The sequence below is a fragment of the Psammomys obesus genome, unplaced genomic scaffold, assembly GCF_907164565.1.
Source record: "Psammomys obesus unplaced genomic scaffold, mPsaObe1.curated_primary_1811, whole genome shotgun sequence".
Classification (NCBI taxonomy): Eukaryota; Metazoa; Chordata; class Mammalia; order Rodentia; family Muridae; genus Psammomys; species Psammomys obesus.
In genome coordinates this window covers 2,089,029-2,110,000 of record NW_026596466.1, presented here as the reverse complement: position 1 = coordinate 2,110,000, position 20,972 = coordinate 2,089,029, and the positions used below count along the sequence as shown (strand labels likewise).

Genomic DNA, 20,972 nt, shown 5'->3' with positions numbered 1-20,972 from the left:
GATAGATAGATAGATAGATAGATAGATAGATAGATAGATAGATAGATGGATGATGGATGGACAAATATAAAACACACTCCTCTGTTGCTCCTGCTTCTGCGCCCATGCTCATAGGCAGAGGGAAAACTGTGCACCTTAAAGTTGGTCTTGACAGTGCTAGTTACTCTGGGCAGAGAACAGAATGCTAGCCAGTTCTACAGAGTCAGGGGAGACCTCCTGGTTTTCAGTCACCCCCATGGGCCCAAGCTGCCCCACTCCTATCCTTGTCCCGCACAGCTGGGGTTAGTGACAATCGGGGCAGAGTGCTGTAGCTTGGGCCTCTACAGCCCATCAGCATGACAGCATGCCTGCCGAGGTCAGCGCTGCCACCCAGATGCATGCGTGAGCCCGTGGCTGGCTGCACCGCTGCCAGTGTGACCAAGGCACCCCAGCAGGGATAGCCTAGCTCCTCTTCCAACCTGCTCCCCACAGCTCACACCCACCATCCCTCCTCCTAGCTCAGACCCTGGGCTCCAAGTACCCTGTTTAGGGCGTCGTTGAAACATCCCTGAACTGTGGCCATCCTGTGCAAATGTATAATCGCTCACACACTACCCATCTCACTGACAGCTTCTCCAGGGACCTCCTAACATCGGTCTTCACCTCTTCCTGCCCCCATCCATTCATCTCCCACCTAACCCATCATCCTTCAAGCTGTCTCCCTCATGCTGTCAATGGTGGCGAAGGCTTCCTGGCAGCAGCTTCCTGCCTCCCAGCCGCCTGCACAGCCAGGCTTACGTTAAGACGCTATCTCACTGTGGAGACTGGCCCCAAGATCAGCATGTCATCAGCCTACTTCATCTTTCCCCATCCCCACTACAGGGCTGGCTAGGCCGGAGCTGGGCTGCCCCAGCCTCAGGGCCTCACCCTGCGCTGAGGTCTAAATACTTCCGGGGAACCCCTGAAGCTTCTCAGGACACTCACCTGGGGTCAAAGGTCGCTCTGCGGCCCCACCTCGGGGCAAGTGCTCGTCCTCGGAGAAGCTTGAGTCCTGGTTGGGCTCAAAGTCCTCCTCCGCTGCCATACACTCCATCAGCTTACTCACGGCACCCCCTTTTCCTCGGTTCTGGGGGAGAACACACACGCTGATGCCACCGCACAAGGCAGGCAGGGGTCGTCCTGTCATTCTGGGAACATTCCTCAGAAATCCAGGGCCATGGTCAGTTTGCAGAGGCACCAGCCACAGCACTGTAGTCCAAGCCTTGTGTACTCGGCACAGTACCTAGTACTCAGTGCTCAGTACTCTCCTCATGTGAGCATAGCAGACACCATGACTTCTAGCCATGTACAATGAAGCTGTGAGAAAACTGGGCCATGGGAGGAGGCGATGGCACACGCAGGCACACCATAGCCCTCTGCCAACAAAGAGGAGCCTGAGCACCCGGACGGGGGCTGCGGGAAGGTCTCTCAGTTCAGGTGGTTACAGTCTTGGCTGAGCCCTGAGCTGGCACAGGAGACGCTCAGGCTTGTCACACTCATAGCCAGCACGACCACATGGGCTAGGGGCATTGCATGCCCACGCCTGACCTGAGCCCCAGCCCAGCCTTGATTTATGAGCTGCCCTAGCATCCTTACCTCCTTCTTCACCTCCTTTCCTTTGGCCTTGGCCTTGCTGCGTTTGGCAGTTGCCAGGGGCCCTGGGTGGGTGGCCCTGGAGTCAGGCAGGGTGGAAACACGGGCGGGTGGCAGTGTGGCCGCTGAGCCAGCCTCCTTCCCTTTCTTCTTCTAGAGGAGAAAGCAAAGGGTAGAAATGTCAGAGGACAAGCGGGGAGAGGGGGGCGCCCAGGCCACTTGGGCTCGGCAGGGTGTAGGAGCCATGGTTCACGGAAAGCAATGGAAAAGCCAGACCTGTTAAACTCGAAGGCCTGTTCTTCAAGGGAAGAAAACGGCCGACACTTTTTCACCCGGGGGGCTGGAGGGGGTGCCATCTCTCAGCCTGGTGCGCTGAGACTCAACCCAGTCTCGTGCGTATCTTCTAGGCCCTTGGCCTGAGCTCTGTCTCTCAGGGGACAGAGCCCGTCCTTATGAAAGAGGTCCCGTGCACACTGCATCCTCCACTGGCAGAATCCGGCCTCGCACTTGCTACAAATCCCTCCTCCCTTCCCCTGAGCTCTGCGGATCAGCCAACAGAACTCAACTCTCACTGTAAAGGTCACAGGCGCTTTGCTACTTTGCAAGGGTTTTAGATGGATAAACGTGCAAAGTGTTGTTATAACTGTCACATGGAAACCTCTTTCCAAAGTTTTACCGTGCTTAAATGTGTAAGAGAGAGAATCGGGGTCAGACTCTGGAAGGTCTGCCCCAGTGCCTGCTAAAATGACGCCGACCCGGGTTTCATCCTTGACTCTCATGCACCGTTTCTCTGCTTGCTAACTGTGAGGCTTGCAGGATCCCCGCCATTGACCACCTCTCACACCCACGTGACCCTCATCATAGCACACCTAAGATAGCACTGAGGCTCCTCTCTCCATACAAGAGTTCTAGATTTTATTCACAAATTTTTGTTTTTGAGACATGGTTTGTCTGTGTAGTCTCAGCTGTCCTGGACTTGCTTTGTAGACGAGGCTGGCCTTCAACTCACAGAGACCCGCCTGCCTCTGCCTCCCTGAGTGCTAGGATCACAGGTGTGCGCCACCGGACATGGTCCCCAGGTTATTTTTATTGACTCTCACTTATGTCCTTACATATTATACATGTTAATAATATAATCTGTAATTATATAACGTGTATGAATGAGGGCGTGTTTTTGCCACATGTGCATGTGAAGGCCAGAGGATAACCTGCCAGAGTTAGCTCTTTCCTTCTACAATACAGGGTCCAGGGATTGAACTCAGGTCATCAACCATCAGGCTTTGTCGCAGGTGTCTTTAAACACTGAGCCATCTTGCTAGCTCTCGAAGCTCATTTCTATCATCACCATATAATTTATTGTACAAATCAGTAAACAAAGAAAGTGCTAAAATGCAAACCCATGAATCTCTGCTAATAGCAGTGTGTATATTACTACAGAACCTTCCAGAATCTCACACAAACAGGTAACTATGCAGAAACATTTATGTACAAACTTTTGGCTTTTATAATACGGGAATATTTCATAAACTCAGAGCTTTGGACATGCTAGGCAGAAGCTCTACCACTGAGCCACACCCCAGTTCCTCACTGGGGGATTCTAGGCTGAGGTTCTACCACTGAGCCACACCCCAGCCCTCACTGGGGGAGTCTAGGCCTGAGAGATACCGACAAGCACTCTTATTACGAGGTGTCTCTCCTGAGCATCCCGGTATCCACAGAGGCTCTGTTTTGCTGAGGGCTATCCCATGTATGGAGGGACTAGTTTGATTTAACTACTCATTCAAATGCTAGCAATACCCAACAAGAGCAACAGTAAAGCCTTACCAGTGAGTTCTAGCGGCCATGCTCCTGGGAGGGCATTTACAACGGTGCAGCGGCTGCCCGGTCAGCTGTGGATGTGTGTGAGCCTCCCAGGACTCGGCACTGAGGGAGCCTCCTCCTACGCACCTCCATATAGAGAGCTAGGCACTCCGCCCTGCAGGTGCGGTGACCAATGTCTTGCAAACAAGGTCATCCAAACAAAGATCTGGAAATAACCTAGGTGCCCGGCTAGCTGCCACGGGAGGCGACGCCCACCCACTACAGACTTGAGCTGCAGCCTCGGAGCTATGACCACGGTTTAGGTAATAACCGGCTCCGCTGAAACTTTGCCTCAGACCTCCAGACTATAATCTACACGTGGCAGTGAGAGGGTTACAAGTTCAAGGCCAGCCTGGGCTACAACAGACCCTGTCTGAAAAGACAACCCAGGCTGGAGAGATGATGGATCAGCAGGTAAACAGGCCTTTCATGCAAGCCTGCTGGCCTGTGTTTGATCACCAGAATCCACTAACGGTGACAGGAGAGAAACTACACAAGAGTTGTCCGTCGGCCTCTACACGTGAGTCACGGCATAGACGCAGCCCCACCCAAACACACACACACAACACGGTGGGCTCTTCCATGGGCACACTGCTAACATCAAAGCCATCATCCCACCGATGGAGATCAAGAGACCTGCGTTGAGATCTTACCTTCCTGGGGTCCTTCCTGTCCTTGGCTCGGCCGGTGTCCTTCCGTGGGCTTGGGGCACCTCCCCTGCCACAGCGGCTAGGCTTGGTTGCTGGTACAGTGTTGCTGGGTGCCTGGACCGCAGCGGAGGCGTCATGTAAGAAGATGCGCTCGCTCCGACGTCGTGTCCATAGGTCATCGTCGCTGGCCTCTGGCCCCGCCTCGAAGCCGGCTTCCTTAGGGCCACGAACCTTCCGGGCTTTGCGTCCCTTCTCTGAGGCCAGCTTGGCCTTGTCTGGGCTGGTGGGACCGGAGGCCCGAGGACCAGGTACAGGCACAGCCAGAGACTGGCTGGGCTCCCCCACGCCCTTCTTGGGCCGCAGCAGCCCAGATGGTGACTGCCTGGGAGCCTTGACTTCACTCTCTGAGTCTGTGTACTCAAACTCTGTGCCTGGATGTGGAAAGGAGGAGGTGGGGGCTGGTGGCTGGGAGCTCCACCCTCTTCCTAGCCACCTGGCCCTACAGACCATCAGCAAGGAGTCCACAGACCCATCCCACCCAGCAACACACGCTCTGGAAACTTTTCTCCTGTTACCAGGAGGAGGTAAACTGAGGCTCAGAGAAGGACAGGGTTCACCCAACTCACCTATCCCCTACTCATGGCTGCTCCCCACCTCTCATCCCAAGAATACTGATTAAAATATATAGGTCCTAGGCCCCCATCAGAAAACCTCAGAAACAGGGCAGGTTCGTTGAGGGCTGCACAGTGAGGCAGCGGGGAAAGCCCCAAGAAACCCCCAAGCCTGAGGCCCCATCGACCAACTTCCTGACAGATTCCTTTCCTGCTTCCTGCTTTGAGGCTCCTCAGAAGTCCCTCCCCTCAATCCCCCTTAACATGCCCCTACACAACCGGGACCCTCTTCCATATGTCCCGATCTCTGAGGTACACTACCAGACCTCAAGGCCACTAGCTCAATCCGTCCGCCACCTTTTTCTGTCAAGCTGCAGTTCTACTGTCCCCTCAGCCCAGAGCACAGAAGCCTTGACTTGGGAGATACAGACTTGCTACAAACCCACTGGTCCCCGGGGGCAACCCCTCTCTGTTCACAGTCCCTCTGCTGCCCTAACAGCCCTTTCCCTGTTTGTCTAGCCTCTCCGTCCACATAGTGGCCTAGCCCAGCCTGCCCTGGTCTAGAAATAAGCTCTCTCAGTTCTCTTGAGGTCTCTCCCGTCCCCAGAGCTCAGATTAAGTTCCGAGCCAGCAGCACTCAGGAGGCTCAGTCGATGGGGTGTCCCTTAGAAACAAAGGCTAAAAGGTATGTCTGTCATTCCACAGACCAGACAGCCTGTGGGGCTGACAGTCCCCTAGAAGGCAACACCATCACTGGCCCCCAACTCCCACAGAGGAGGTGAGGGCCCAATCCTGGCTCTACGCAGCAGGCAGCCTGTTCACAGGGAGCCCAGGGGGGGCCCAAGCCCTCAGAGGCAGCCACAGTGGTAGGGAAGGGGTTCGAGGGCAAAGGACACTGTGTGAGAATGAGTCCCTTCAAAGCTTAAAGATCTCGTTAATTAACTCATTAGTAAGCTTCTCCCCATGAAATGTGCAGGAAGGCAGCTGGAGGAGAGGGGGAGGGGCATTCCTCTAGTGAGGAGGATTCAGGTCGGAAAGTCAGGCTTAAGAGTTGAGTTTTGTTTTGGGGTTCCGGGGTGTGGCACAGTAGTCAAGTTGCCTGCCTAGAATGCATGAAGCCCCGGGTTCTGTCCCCAGCGCGGCACAGAACCTGCCTGGTGGTGCACGCCTGTAATCTCGGCACTCAGGAGGCAGAGGCAGGAGGATCAGGTCACCCTCGCTGCGTGGCCCCTCGTGCAAACACTGGAGCACTGTGTGGAGCAGGGACAGGAAGCTGGCAGAGACCTGGAAGAAGAAAGCGTTCTCGGAAGAGAAACACGCAGCTACCAGGGTCATGTCCCAGCCTTGCAGCCCCTACCTCAGGGGTCAAACTAAACCAAACTAATTTCCTTGTCATCGATATTACAGAATGTGCTTTCCAACTGGAACGGAATCCAAGCAGAGATCCGCAAGATGACCGAGCACCTACCCTCGAGTGTCTGGAGAATGAACAACTTTCTGAGTCATCACAGGAGCAAGGCAGAGAGCGCAGGAAAGACTTAGAATGATTCCTGAACAATGAGAACCCAACAAGCACCGCAATGTATGAGACGCAACTGAAGCTGTGTTTTCAGAGAGGTTTGTATCTACGGACAAAAGAGTGAGGTCTCAAATCCGTGATCTAAGATATACCCTGAGAAACAGGACGTGCCTGCAAATGACTCATACGTCCAAAGGAAACAGAAGGAAGCAATGGACAGAAATCAATAAGCCGGGGCTGGTGTGATGCCTCAGCAAGTAAGAAGCTTGCCGTCAGGCCTGACGCCCTGAATTCAACCCCTGGAGCTACAGGGTGGAGAGAACCCACTCCCGAAGGCTGTCTTATCATCTTCACACCAGCGCCGTGGCAAGTACACACACACATACACACACACACACACACACACACACACACACACACACGATAAATGTAAAAGAGAAAGAATGGACTGTGCATGGGGTGGGGTGGGCAGCAGCTGATGAGACAGGAAGTTCTAGCCAGACTGACCAAGCAAGAGCATATCAACAATAAAGGAAGATAAATTACCAGACCCTACAGACATTAAAAATGGGGGCGGGGTGGAGGCTGGAGGGACGGCTCCGTGCCTAAGAGCACTGACTGCTCTTCCGGAGGACCTGAATTTGGTATCCAACACCCACACCGTCTGTAAGTCCAGGTCCATGGAATCTGATGCTCCACCAGGCACACAAGTGATGCATACACACACACACACACACACACACACACACACACGGACAAAAGACCCACATCCACAGGGGCTGGCGAGAGGGTTCAACGTCAGGAGGGCACGCTGCCCTTGTGGGAGCCTTGCTCTTGTTTCACGCTGGCTTCCACGATAAGCGTCCAGCGATCTAATAACTCACGGTGCATGTAGAGGAATCATAATTCAGAACATGGCTGTTCTGACAAGAGATCACATCCAAAGGCTGGAATACAAACACATCTTTAATCCAGGTGACAGAGGAAGCAGATCTGAGTTCAAGGCCGCCCTGGCATAGAGCAAGTTTCAGGTAAAGAAAAGCTTAAGTCCAGGTGTGATGATACACCTGGCAACAAAGGTGAAGGTACAATTTGTAGACGGAAGCACCCATGTTTGGAAAATGATGTCTAACGAATGGCAGAAAAGATGACGAATCAGAGATGATTTGACAGAATAGGATACACCCAACTCTTACAAAAAGAGAGGGGAAGGGAAGCTATGTAAGCGGCAATGAGAGGCGGCAATGATGAGTATTAAGAGGCAGCAATAGACAGACAGGCTGCAGAGAGAGAACTCAGGGGAAGACTGAATGAACCAGAGATTGCGAAGGAACCAGGAGATTGGAAAAGATCGCTGGAGTTAAGTTTGAGGCCAAGCAGAGCAATGCAGAGGCCGAGAGAAAAGCCAGGCTGAATCAGTCAGCTGGGAGAGGAGTTTGAACCAGAACATCCTAGTTGAACCAGCCAGCCCCGAGCCTAGTAAGAACAAGAAAGGGTGAGCTTATTCAGCAGTGAGTCTCAGAGGCTGAAAACAGTGTAGGCCTAGGTTCGATTGTACAGAGGATAGAAGCTTCCAGGACTAGGACTAGGTTAGCAGGAGGAGGCAATAGCCTCGGAGACAATAACTAACAAGACGAATAAATAAACGTTCCTTGCTGGAGACCACTAAAGTAGGCATTGAGAAACCTGTGTCCCTGACAGTCATTAAGAAGCAACCTGCCCTGAGGGAAACCTTTGTTAATAGTTGCTAGTGATGATTGTGACGCAAAAGAAGACTCCAAGAGACTAAAACGTCTTATGCTTTCTTCAGAGGCAGCCTAGCATCCTGCCCCGGCACCCACTGGACAGACTGGAGAAGGTTCTATATCGCTGCCCCAGTGGCAAGGTTTCCTTTTGAAGCTAGAAACCGCTGTTGGAGAGATCTGGATAGAGAATGGCACGAACTGAATGGGAGGGGAGGAGACCCGCACTGGGTCCAGTTTGGAGGGTGACACACAGCACCAGGTGACCTTCAAAAATTATCTATAAGAATGCCCAGAGCTCTCAAGCTGAGGAAGAGGCTGAATCTGGCTCAGGATCCTTTGGTACAACTTCCAGAAGGACTCATACACAAGAGGCAAGACCTGAGCCAAGTATATGCTAGGAACACTTGGAGGGGTCGAAAACGCGTAAACAAACAATGGGGGGCCAGCAAGAGGGCTCAACAGAAAACAGTGCCTGCCACCAAGCCTGATGACTCGAGTTCGATTCCCAGGACTTCTGAGAAACCTTGGCGTGTCTCCTGTGGCACGCATGCACCCAGACGCACACATGCAAAATAAATCAAAGGGCAATTTAAAAAGCTGTTTTAGATAATTAAGTAGTAAAACATATGACCAAAATACACTGCTTACTTATGCTTCATCTATGGAAACAAATGACTATGGTCTGACGTACATGCCGAGATCCCTGATACTTGGGGATATAGAAACAGCAAATGTAAAAGCCTCAAGACGCCGGGGCAACAGTGATACATTTTAGGGGAAGAGGAAGGTACCATGGGTAGACATGGGACGACTTGGGAAAATCCCCAGGGAGCGTGGAGGAAGCCGTGCCCCTGTCACAGCCGGAAAGTCCTCACATCTACCCCACGACCCCCACTTGAGAAAGGGACTCTATTTCCTAGGCTGGCCTCCAGCTTGCTATGCGTTATAGCTAAGGATGGCCTTGAACCCCTAATCCTCCCCACTCCTGAGTGCTGGGGCTGCAGGCATGCACCACCCTATCTGGTTTAGGCGACGCTGGGGAGAGACAGAATGCAGGGTTCCGTGCAGGCCAGGCAAGCGCCCTCTCAGCAGCCCCAGGAACCACATACCCTGACAGCTGGGGAAAGGACCCCGGGACTCATCAGGGACTCAAGAATATGATGGAAGTGAGACATCAGCCAGAGCTTCCTGCCTCGAAGCTAATGTCATGACCTCAGCCCGTTAAGACAGTAAGTCAGAGGGCCCCAGCCTGCCAACCCTGACCCCTCCAGCCGACGGTGTCAGGCCATTGACGGCATCCCCTACCTCGCTGGACTCACAGAACATCTCCACAGTGTTTTCCTGTCCTCTTCCTTCTGCACCTCTCTCTGTCACTATGTTTTCCTCTCCCTGGATGGAGACTGCTCACCTAACGGTGGCCTCCGGTCCCCAGGCCTGGGTCAGGGCCTTTCCTGAGCTCCCATAGACCCTCAAGCTACCAGCGTCATTAATGACAGTATGAGGTGAAGGAAGCAAGTCTCTTTCTTGTTCGTTTTCTGGTTTTTGAGACAGGGTTTCTGTGTATAGCCTTGACTGTCCCGGACTCTGCTTTATAGACCAGGCTAGCCTAGAACTTACAGAGATCCACCTGCCTCTGCCTCCCTGAGTGCTGGAACTAAAGGCGTGCGCCACCGCGCCCAGCAGAAGGGAGCAATTCTTATGTGGTCATGGGCACGCCTCCTAGAAGATAACGCCCAAGGGTTATCGGCAGCACTCTGTCCAGTCAGTGGATCCAAGACCCACCCAGCCCTCCTGTCCTCCACGGAGCCTCAGTCTCCTTATCTTTGTGATAGGCCCACAGCACCCACTTTGGAGCCAATGATACTCACCCATCAGGCTTTGCCGCTCTTCCTTCTTCCGGGCCTTCTGTTCAGCTTCCAGCTGCACCACAGAGAGGGGCGGCCCGACAATGGGGCTGGGGAGGGCGCTGGCCGCAAAGCGAGCCAGCAGGCCCAGCCCACTCTCCTCCAGGCCTGGCGACAGGGCCTGCTCCCCGGCACTCAGCCTATAGCTACCAAAGGCTTCCTCTTCTTCTTCCTCCTCCTCGTCCTCCAGCTCTTCCTCCTCCTCCTCCTCTTCTGAGCTGTCATCTGGCATGCAGAACACAACGAACAAGTCAGGGTCCTGACCTGGGCGCGTGCTGCCCCCCACCTCCTCCCGCCACCCCCCTGGCTCCAGTCTCTGTCCTCACCAAGGGCCGCTGGGGGAGGGTCCAGAACCAGCCCACGGTCCCACCCACGGCCCAAGGCCTCTACCAGTCACCCACGCACGGGCAGCCTGGGGGAGGAAGAGGGGCAGCTCTGGGTGTCGGGACGGGCTTCTGGGAGGGCAGCACTGACATGCACCTGTGCTGTGGGTGGGGGACAGACACACAGACGGACAAAGACAGGAGACAGCGCTCGTCACAGTCCACACACGCGTGTGCACACGTCCCGACATAGACATGAAGGCTGAGAAAGGAAACAGGAAAGAACAGAGAGCAGAGGAGGGAACAGGAGGAGGGAAGGCTGGGCTCAGGCTGGGGGAATCTAGGGGGTCCGTAGCATTTTGGTCAGCCAGAGGTCAGGGGGCTGTTGGCAGAAAGCAGAATTTGATCCCTTCCTGGACACGAGGACACCCACATAGTTCATTTCCTGTGCAGAGCTAGGATCTAGCATCTCCGCGCTAGGGAGGCTCTCCGAGCCTGGGGTGGCCTCCCAGCCCACCAGCCCAGCTAAGAGGCTCCACAGCCTATGTGGCACGGCCTGGTGTGGTGGTGCACACCTGTGGCCTAAGCCCGAGGCAGAAGGATTGCGAGCTCAAGGCCAGCCTGGGCTACATAGTGTGACCGTGTTTGATAAAGAAACAATGCCAGCCATGAATATGAGCTCAGGTTACCCTACAATGGGCAGACCAGCCTACCCTGCAGTAGGGCATGAGGCCAAACCCCCAGGCTGCAGCACAGGCTGAAGGTGTCCAGGCCAGGTCTCTGCTGGGTTAGAGGACAGCTTCACCCCAGCAGCAGGCTCTGCTGGCCCAAGGGCTGGCAGCTCTTGCTAGGCCGGGCAATAGTGTTCTAGGCATGCGACCAAATTCTCCACCAGATGGTGAGGACACCTGAAGGTAAACACGGGCTTAGTTAGCCGTGCGTGGTGGTGCACACCTGTGATCCCAACACTCGGGAGGCAGAGGCATCTCTGTGAGTTCGAGGCCAGCCTGGTCTACAAAGTGAGTCTAGGACAGCCAGGGCTGCACAGAGAAACCCCGTCTCGAAAAACTAAAAACTAAATCAAGACTCGCTTACGACCAAGGGAAATAGCACCAAGGCACAGGTGGCACTGCCTCAGAGGGCTTGTGCCTGGGGCCCAGGTAGGGCTGGGAGGCTACTCTCATCTCAGAAGCAATGTCAAGAGAGGCATATCCTATATGTGAGGGTTGGACAGGGGGTCAAATACTGCTTTTCCTGCTAAGGCCCACACCACAGCGTGGTTAGAGAACTACTGGCTGCAGATGGCACCGCTGGTGCCCGAGGGCAGAGTTCTAGCCCGCCTGTCTATGGCAGGGAATCCTGGTTTCTGCCCGGCCAGCCAGCTTGGGAGGTGGAGGTGGGGAATAGCTAGGGGGGTGGTCTGCACAGAGGCCAGAGAGAGGGAAGCAGAGGGACAGAGAGAAAGCGGGACAGGGAGTTGGTTAAGAGGGTGCAAGGCGGGAGGCGTTCCCAGAGCGATGGATGAAGCAGGCTGGGGATGCCAGCGGGGCAGGCAGGGCAGGCAGGCAGTGCGCACTTGCGATCAATCACATTGCGACGTCACATGGCTCTGTCTCCGCCCCAGTGGGCCACGGCGGCAAAGCAGGCTAAGTGTAGGCAGACTTTTTTTCGGCAGCCCCACATCGGTAACCCCGATGTAACCCCACATCGGGCCTCGCTGGAGTTGGCCAATTTGGGTAGGGGTAGGCAGGGAATGGGGAGGGTGGCTGGCTGGGATTGGGAACTGGGAATCTCCCCTTTCTAAAAACTCCCCCTCTGTCCTGGCTGCTCAGGTGTGGAGACCGGAAGTCCAGAACATTCTTTCCAGAAGGATTCTCAGGTAGTAGGCATCATGGGCAGGGAGGCACATTTGAGTGCCTGCTCTGGGTTTCTGAGAGCCACAGTCAGATCCCAGAAAGCCAGGAGCTAGTCGGTCTCAGCAGTTTGATGCTGCAGAACATTCCAGAAGGCAGAAACCCAGAATGGGGGCTTTTGTCCCAAGGTCTCCTGTAGTCCTCACAACTGAGGTGCTTGTCAAGACTCATGCAGTGTCTAGTATGATTGGACCAGCATCTATGAGGACAAGGAGAGCCAAGGGACCCTGAAGGACAAGCAAGGGGTGTCAAGAATTTCTGGAATTCTCTCTGCCAGGGTCCACAGAGCTTGCCAAAGGGAGAGGGGGAGAAAAGTCCCAACAAAGACTCTGAAGGGAATGAAGAAGGGGGAAACCTTTAATGTCAATACATGGTTTTTGTTGTTACTGTTTTGTTTTTTAAATCCTGGCTCAGGGCAAGGGGCTGGGTAATCGAGTTCCCAAAACCTGATAAAGTCCAAGCAATGTGCTGCTGCCAGACCCGGTGGGGGCAGACCCCGAGGAGGGGAACTAAACAGAGAGTAGAAAAGGAAAATGGTTTTTGCCTACCTACGGAGCAACGAGCCAGGCTCGGACTCAAACTCAGTAACCCGCCGTCTGCCCTACTCCCAGCCTTCGCTTTGCGTCCAAGTGCAGCGTGAGAGCAAATGCGAGAGACCGAAACAGACACTCAAAGCATCATGGGTAGGGGTCAAGGGTTGGAGGGATGGTCAAGCTGCTGGGAGGAGAAAGCAGACATACTAGAAAAGCCACACCAATTAAGTGTTTTAGTACCAAGGGGCAGGAAGGCCCTATTACCCAAATATCCCTTTCCGAGACCTCACCAGCTGGTTTTGCTTTGAATGGTAGAGGCAAGCCGGGGAGCCACGCCCTGGCCCTCGCCCCTTTCAAATCCTCTCTCTGGCTATGGTCCCCTGGCACTGTCTAGGAGGCCTGGGATGCCTGCTTCTGTGTAGTCTATGCTGAAACCTTCAGGGCTGGCACTCTGATTTTAAGTGGGGGCGCAGGGAAGGGCAGAGGCACCACACCCCAGGTCATGGGGAGGGGACAAGGGGCCAACCAGTCTTATCCACAGAGGACCAGGTGGGGAGGCTTGTGACAGGGGACTGGCGGCCTCTCTTTGTGGCCCAGGTTGTGTTGGCTCGGAAAGCACAGGAACAACCCAAAAGGCACCAGGCTCCCTTTGTGCCATCACCTGGTCACCCCAAATCCCATCTCTGCCAGTGAGGAAGGCTGGCGTGGGAGGAGAGGAGGCTGGACCACAGGGGCAGAGTCCTAACCCCAGGGGGCTCAAGCAGGTACGGTCACGTCCCAGTTTGCTATGACCCTCCTCCCCACACCTGGGGCCATGCTCAGCAGACAAACGTGTTGCTACCCATCTGGGTATTTCCAAACTCTAGCTCTAGAGGGACTTCCTCAGAAGCAGACCCTAGCCAAGGGACAATGGGCAGTGTCACTTTCTTCCCTGGAGGGGACATTTTCTGATTGAAGGGCCTGAGGGCTGTCAAATTTCTAACTGCAGGCTACGATTCTGACGTTGGAAAAAGTGGGAGCCAGAATGCTCTTTGGCGGTGGACCCCTAGGCTGAGCTGGAGCCAGATCTCAGGACAGCAACCCCAAGAAATACCATTTTTGACCCTCGGCGTGGCAACCGAGCCAACGTTTCCAAATTGAACAAGAAAAAAAAATGAGAGAGAAAAATAAAAATTAAAAAAATATATATTAAATCACAAAATCAGTGAGATGGCCAAGAGGCCTTGACTCTGAACTGCCCACATGCCCTTCAAAACAGAAATGTGTTAGCAAACAGCATTGGTAAGTTAATTGTTGTTCGTGTTTTGTTTTGTTTAACCACTGGTGGGTAGCAGCAGAAGCTTCCAGAAAAATAAATAAATAAATAAAAACACAGACAAGCAGCTTAAAAGGAAAAAACAAAACAAAAACAAAAACAGATAGATGGTCCAACACTTGACTCTACACCCGGAAAATGGAATGGATGCCAAAGATACCAGGGATATTTGAATAACAGGAAAGCGGCCCAGCCATGTCTATGGCTTCTGGAGTAGGGGCGAGGAGCGGGAAGAGAGGAGCGGGAAGGAGGAATGGAGGGAGGGAGGTGGCAACCTAACTTGTAGTTAAGGACATAGCAAGAGAAACGAGGCACACAGTTTAGTTAAAAATGAACTTGGTATGTTTAATAAAGCTCGGCATTACCAAAATTGCGGTACAAACAGCAAGTCACGCCCACACAAGAGGTCCGTCTTTACAAAATGCTCCTTGGGCAAGCCTCCGCCAGGCTTGTGCCAAGAGAAAGCCCAGGCCGGCCTGGGGGTCTGGAGAGGGCAAGGTTAGGCTTTTAGATCTGGGAGTCGGGGGAGGCCCTTGGGGAGGGCCGATGGAGTGCAGAGGAAGGAGGGAAAGAAATTCTGGGAGACTGAAAATAAGTCCGTGTAAGAGCTCCCTAAGGGCTGGCCAGTGGAGTTATCACAAGCTGAAGTAAAAAATAAAAAGCAAATGCAAACAAAAAAGGTAGATAGGCGGATAGGGCAGGCTACGCTGCCAAAAGCCTCGACGGCTACAGCCATCCCTGCTGTGTGCACGCACTCCCGCACGCTCGCTTGCTCGCTCTCTCCCACTCACTCGCTCTAAAAAACATGGAAGGTTATTTTGTGTTTGGCGCTAGTAACCTTGATCAAAGGAGTCCTCCTCAGAAGAGTCGCTGAAGGAGGAGCGGGCCCCGGCCTCTCGGAGCAGCAAACAGAAGGACTGCTTCCTGCTGGCGGCCGCCTTGGGTTTCAGAGTCCGGGGGCCCACCAGGCCCCTCTTGGTCAGCTTGGGGCCTGGGGCCGGCTTGCTGCTCTTGGTCACCATGCCGCACAGGAGGGATGAGGTCAGTTTGGAGCTGGAGGGGCCTTGGGCAGACCACGCGTTTTTCAGGAAATCTTCATCGTCATCTGAGTCCGTATCTGCAGTCAAAGTAGGTTTTATTTTTTTTATCTGCGTGTATGTCTGTGGTCTCGCGCGCGCGCGCGCGCGTGTGTGTGTGTGTGTGTATGTGTATGTGTTACGGGAGCTAGGGGTCAACCTCAAACTTGGATCCTCAGGTTCCGGTCAAAATTTTTAAAAATTTTGTTATATTTTAATTTCTTCTGCGTGCGTGTGTTTATTTGTGGGGACGTGAGTGTGCCAGGGAACACACAAGAAAGTCAGAGGATGGCTTGTGGGATTCAGCTCTCCTCTTTTTCCACCCTATGGGTGCCAGGGATTGAACTCAGGTCGTAAGGGTTGGTGACAAGTGCCTTTTACCTGTCTCACTGACCCCATCTTGTTTTTGCAGAGAGAGTCTCTCAGTGGGTCCTGGGGCTTGCCACGAAGGCTAGCTGGGCTGGCCAGGGAGCCCCAGAGCCTCCTTGTCTGTGCCTGCACAGCACCTGGACCACAGCCTGCACCACCTGGGAACTGAGCTTGGGCCCTCATGCTTGCACTTGAGGCCCTGAGCCATCATCCTTCTAGCTCTTCAAAGTATGTTTTAACACAGGTAAGCTGGGAGTCTTTATCCTGCCAGTGGCCCTGAAAACAGAGGTGTGCTAGAACCAAGTGCCAACGCCCATGGGCCTGGGCATGTGTGCCACCGAGCTCTCCTGTGACCTGGCACGAACAGCTTGGGTTGCCCACTGAGAGCCAAACCAGGCCCTTTCCGCTGCTATCCCTGGGTAAAGCCACCTCTCAGGTCGCTGGTGTGAGGGCCGGGGCGGTGGCACGGGAGCAGCGATCTGAGGAAGGACCCGACAGTATCTCCTGGCCAGAGCCGGTGGTCCCCTCTGTGAAGTCATGCAGCACAGTAGCTGCTCCAAGAGGAGGGCATGGTTGCCGAGGACCCGGCCTAGTGTCTCTTCCCAGCTCTTTGTCACACTCTGCAGCAAGAGCGGGCTGAGCGGGCTGCAGGGAGGGTGCTCACACAGCGGCAAGCATCTCAGCCCCGCCCACATCCCTCCTTTCCGCCAGAGGCGGCTGAGCAGTTTACCACCTGAGCAGTTTACCACCGTGGCTTTCTCCCCGCCACTGCTTGGGCACATGGCTGTGCTGCTAGGGCTGGGAAAAGTGCCCCAGCCGCAGCCCCACCCCCAGGAAAGGGACGCTCTTTGGTCCCTTCCAACTTGAACCCAAACATACATCATCTTGATCTATTTCACGCTGTCGCTGGGCTATTAAGCAAGACAGGGCCCCAAAGCCAAGACAGTAATCCCTCGATCTGCTGAGAACCCACACAGAACAAGAGGAACGTGAACACACACCAGGACAGCCTGCCAGCACCTAACGTCTTCAAGTCCAAGAGAAAGGCAAACACACAAGGGCACAGGGTGTCCCTGGAGTTGCTGCAGGGATAAACTCCATTTCCACCACAACCAGAAACCCCAACCTCAGGGAGCCCCAAGCTACCTGTCCCTTACACCTTCCCATGTTCGCACACACTAACACATGGAACAACACAACAGGTACACGGGATCGAGGGAGAACCCTCGGTACTGGGTTCTCTTCTTCCACTCAGAGAGCTGAGTAAGCGCTACCCACCGTGCCCTCACCACTCATTTGTTCCAACTTGGTCCTTCCAAGGCCAGAGATGCCCTGATGTGACAGTCAGCGACCTGGCTCCCCCTTGAGAATACACCAGCTAGGACATGACACTCACGCCCTCCAAGCCCACCTGGAAAAGCAAAGAGGCACCGCTCTCTCCCGCTTTCCGCCACGAGCCTTTTTTGGTCCTTCTCTCCTCCTGCCTGCTCATGACCAAAGACCCAAGTGCTCACACCATCTGGATGTGAGGGGCGCTGCGGTGCACACAATCGCACATGCATAAGGCCAGGGGCCGGCCGCACACCCACTGGAGCATCAGTCCTGGAGACCCAGAGGTCAAAGGCAAGCAAAAACGCACACGACTCTGCAGTGGCTGACGCTGTGCCGGGCACAGTTCTGCCTCCCTGCACAAGGAGCGCTCATGCCTGGGAAGCCCATGAACACGGCTGAGCTCCAAAGCCAGCAAACACTGTGAGTTTAAACAGCTGCACACCTTTAATCCCAGCACTGGGGGGGCACAGGCAGAGAGAGCTCTGTGAGTTCAAGGCCAGCTGTATCTGCACAGTGACTTTAGGCCCACCAAGGCTAGATTGTGAGAGCCTGTCAGTATGTGAGGGAGGGAGAGAAGGAGGGAGGAAAAAGAGAGGGGGTGGGGGGGGGAGGGAAAGAGGGGGCTGGAGAGATGGCTCAGGTCACTGGCTGTTCTTTTAAAGGTTCTGAGTTCAGTTCCCAGCAACCACATGGTGGCTCAAAACCACAGAAACACACACACACACCAAATAAATTAAATAAATGTAATAAAAATTTTTTAAAAAAGTAAAAAGAAAGGAAGGAAGGGGAAGGTAAAAGAAGGAGATAAGGAAGGAAGGAAGGAAGGAAGGAAGGAAGGGAGGGAGGGAGGGAGGGAGGGAGGGAGGGAGGAAGGGAAAGAAAGAAGGAAAGAGAAAGGGAAGGAGAACAGGAAACACGGCCGGAAATGGGCCTTGGCAGCTAAGAGCCTTGGCAGCTAAGAGCGCTTGCTCTCCCAGAGGACCCAGGCTCTGTTCCCAGCGCCCACAGGTGCTCTCACAATCGCCCATAACTCTAGCTCTAGAGAGTCCAACACCCTATCCTGACCTCAGGGCATACAAGCACACACGCGCGTACACAGATCATTTTTTAAAAAGAGAAGCTCAGTAAGCAAGCTGGGCATGGTGGCACATGTCTGTTATCCCGGCACGCAGATGGTAGAAGGGGGAGAACGGAAAACTCAAAGCCGGCCTGGGATATACACACTTCAGACCAGCAAAAGCTACACAGAGACTTTGCACTAAGTAAGGAGAGGAAGCCACAGTGAGGGAGAAGGCTCCTTCTATCTGGCAGCTCCTACATCTGGCTCCTACCTAGACCAATTTCCCAGCACCATCAGCTAAAAAAAAAAAAAGAAGAAGAAATGTATGTCATTTTTTTTCCCAGTAGACATTCAAATCAAACACACACACCCCAGGAATCAGAGTCCAGCAGAGTCTAAGACGAGGTAACAGAACACAGGAGAACCCTCCAGACAGCCGGAGTAAACCTCTGTGACCCTGCCTCTGGATGGAAGAAGCCTTTCCCGTCCCTGCAAGCAGCCGGGTCCCTAGTTCCTGCCCATCATAGTCGTCAGCTGCTCGTCCAGACAGAATGACTGAACATGTATTCAGAAGGCCCAGCTCCATGAGAGGCCAAGGAGAGCCACCTTGCTCTGCAAAACCACAGGCCAGCTTCTACTTAAACGGAGCAAAAAGCCCAGTCGGTCCCTTGGTCCCACTGGCTGCTCCATTTCCCTGGCTCCTCAGTCACACTCGGCTGTTATGGCAGACAAGGCCAGGCGAGAACACGCCCAGCATGGCGGTGAGCTGCAATGGGCAAGCGTGTGCTCAGGCACACACTCCTCTCCCAATCCCTCCGCAATCCACTACACTCCTGCCCGCAGCCGCACTTCTGTCTACCTCACAGACCAATGCCCCACCTCTAACACTCCAAAGAAGTGACCCTCCAGGCCTCTGCAGGACGGTTCGAGGCCTCCCTTGACATGGTGATGGCTTCCGGTGGGCCCGGGGAAGGCCAGCCACTACCATCCAGTACCCTCCCACAAGTCCACACACTGGCCTTTCCACCCTCAGGGAGCCCATCTGGCTTCAGGCCCAGTGCAGAGCTTCGAGGGACCCTCCGAGAAGGGCGAAAGCCATCGTGAGCCAACAAGGTTAGCCCACAGGCAGTGAACGCAGATACTTACTGTAAGAGTGGCTGCTTGCTTCTGAGGCGAACGGAGAATGCACAGACTTGGGCTGGCCTCTGGCCTTGAAGCCCCCCTCCATCTTCCTGGCTCTGGCAGCCCTTTTGTGTTTACCTTCTCTGGAGGGTTTCAGAGACAAGCCGAGTCCTCTGGCCAGCGCCTTCCTGCCCCCGCCCAGTAGGCTGTCATAGGGCGTCAAGAACCTGCCGCAGCCCCCGCTAGCTTTCGGCTTGCCCCCGGGACTGTCGGAAAGCTTGAAGGGTGACTTCGGCTTGTCCTGCTTGGTGAGGGACAGGGCTCTGTCCAGCTTGCTTGCCAACTGCTCCTGGTCACTTGCCATCTTCTTCTTCTTAATCTTTAGCTGGGGGGGAAAGGCCACAGATTAAGAATACGGCCGAACTGGACAGCGAGTTTCGGGCCACAATGCTTGAGGCTGAGCTGACACCTGACCCACGTCCTCCTGACTCGCGGCAAACTGCTCCACTAGCCTTCCGTCCGTCCATCTAAAACAGGGCTACCTGTGTCCAGGCTCCCGCAGAGATGACCCGGGTCCACACGTATTTCATTTATTCGGGACCAGTGAAATGACTCGGCAGGTGAAGGGGCCTGTCACCACGCCTGATGACCTGAGTTCTATCCCCCGGGACCTACGTAACGGAGACCACAGACCCTGCCTTCCACATGTACCTGACACACATGCTCACACGTGCCCACATACACATCAAGTGGGGAGTCAGAGAAGTGGCTCAGTGGCTAAGACCCTGTGACGTTCTTGCAAAGGGCCCAGTTCAGTTCCCAACACACAGTCGCTGACCCGCCTGCTCCGGGAGACATGACACTCTCTTCCGGATGCAGCGGGCAAGTACACTAATGCACGCGTGCCCACACACAGACACACGTGCTTTTAACACAACAGAAATAAAGCTTTTTAAAAATAAGTAAAGCACTTATTAAACATGCCTGGCCTGGGGGCTGAAGAGGTAACTCCATGGTTAAGAACACTGGCTGCTCTTCCAGAGGACCCAGGTTCGATTCCTGGCACCCACAAGGCAGCTCCCAACCATCTATGACTCTAGTTCCGAGAGACCCGACACCCTCTTCTGGTCTCCACGGACAGTGAACCCACATGGTACACGGGACACACACACGAGTGAACACCCACATACTAAAAATTAAAAAAAAAAAAAAACAACAACTCTAACGATGGCTGGCCTAGCAATCATTTATTAAAGGCTGTTGCCGTGGTAACGACCCCCCAGCCCCGTCAGGGGTGCCTGTAGAAGAACTCTGAGGAATCGGGCCTGCAGATGGGTTGGAGAAGGCGGCTGGATGAGGCAGGGCTGGAAACCGAGCCCGGAGCACGGCAGATCTGCTTTGTACCTCACCCCCCCCCCCCCCCGCAGCAGCTGCTGGAGGCTGCCGCTCAGTCTAAACCAGCCCGTCCAACTAATCGGGGCAGGGCTGCCAGGAAAAGGCCTGCAGTGTGCCTTGGATGCCTGGACCGACCAGGGACAGTGGTTAGATCTCCCAGATTAAGCTCCTCCCTGCACGTCTACTGCCAGTGTGGTCATTTATTGAAATGAAATGCGCAGTTCCAGAGGCAGCGGCGCTCTGCCATTTCAGTGCGCTAGGCTCTCTCTCTTTAATCAGGCAGCCTTCGCAGGGGGCGGGGGAGAGGGTGGGACGGCCTTGCTGAGATAATTAACAGAGGCATCTCTCACCGTGACCTGAGGAAGACAGACCCTGGTGTACAAAAACTGGAAATCTTTTCATGCTTTCATTTGAAATTTTCATTTACTTTGATATTACCTTCCTGAGAGAAGGTCTCACTATAAAGCTCTGGCTGCCCTGAACTTGTTATGTAGACCAGGCTAGACCTGCACACACTACCATGCCCTGATCTCTTTTTAACTCAATTTTATTTTTTGCACGTGTGTGTTTGCATGTGTGTGTGTTTGCGTGTGTGTGTGTGTGTGTGTGTGTGTGTGTGTGTGTGTGTGTGTGT

The 20,972-nt window shown here is 54.2% G+C and overlaps 1 protein-coding gene across 6 annotated transcripts in view; it reads right to left on the bottom strand.

Moving 5' to 3' along the window:
* The window catches only part of Tnrc18 (trinucleotide repeat containing 18), an 84,919-nt gene that overhangs the window by 13,526 nt on the left and 50,421 nt on the right, over positions 1-20,972 (bottom strand). For all 6 annotated transcript variants that reach the window (XM_055598470.1, XM_055598469.1, XM_055598472.1 and 3 more), the window contains 6 exons: positions 18,968-19,328; positions 14,823-15,101; positions 9,865-10,125; positions 4,125-4,552; positions 1,615-1,764; positions 964-1,105 (listed from right to left, as the gene is read on the bottom strand). In XM_055598470.1, coding sequence (XP_055454445.1) covers positions 964-1,105; positions 1,615-1,764; positions 4,125-4,552; positions 9,865-10,125; positions 14,823-15,101; positions 18,968-19,328 — 1,621 coding nt within the window. The remainder of the gene's footprint in view (positions 1-963; positions 1,106-1,614; positions 1,765-4,124; positions 4,553-9,864; positions 10,126-14,822; positions 15,102-18,967; positions 19,329-20,972) is intronic.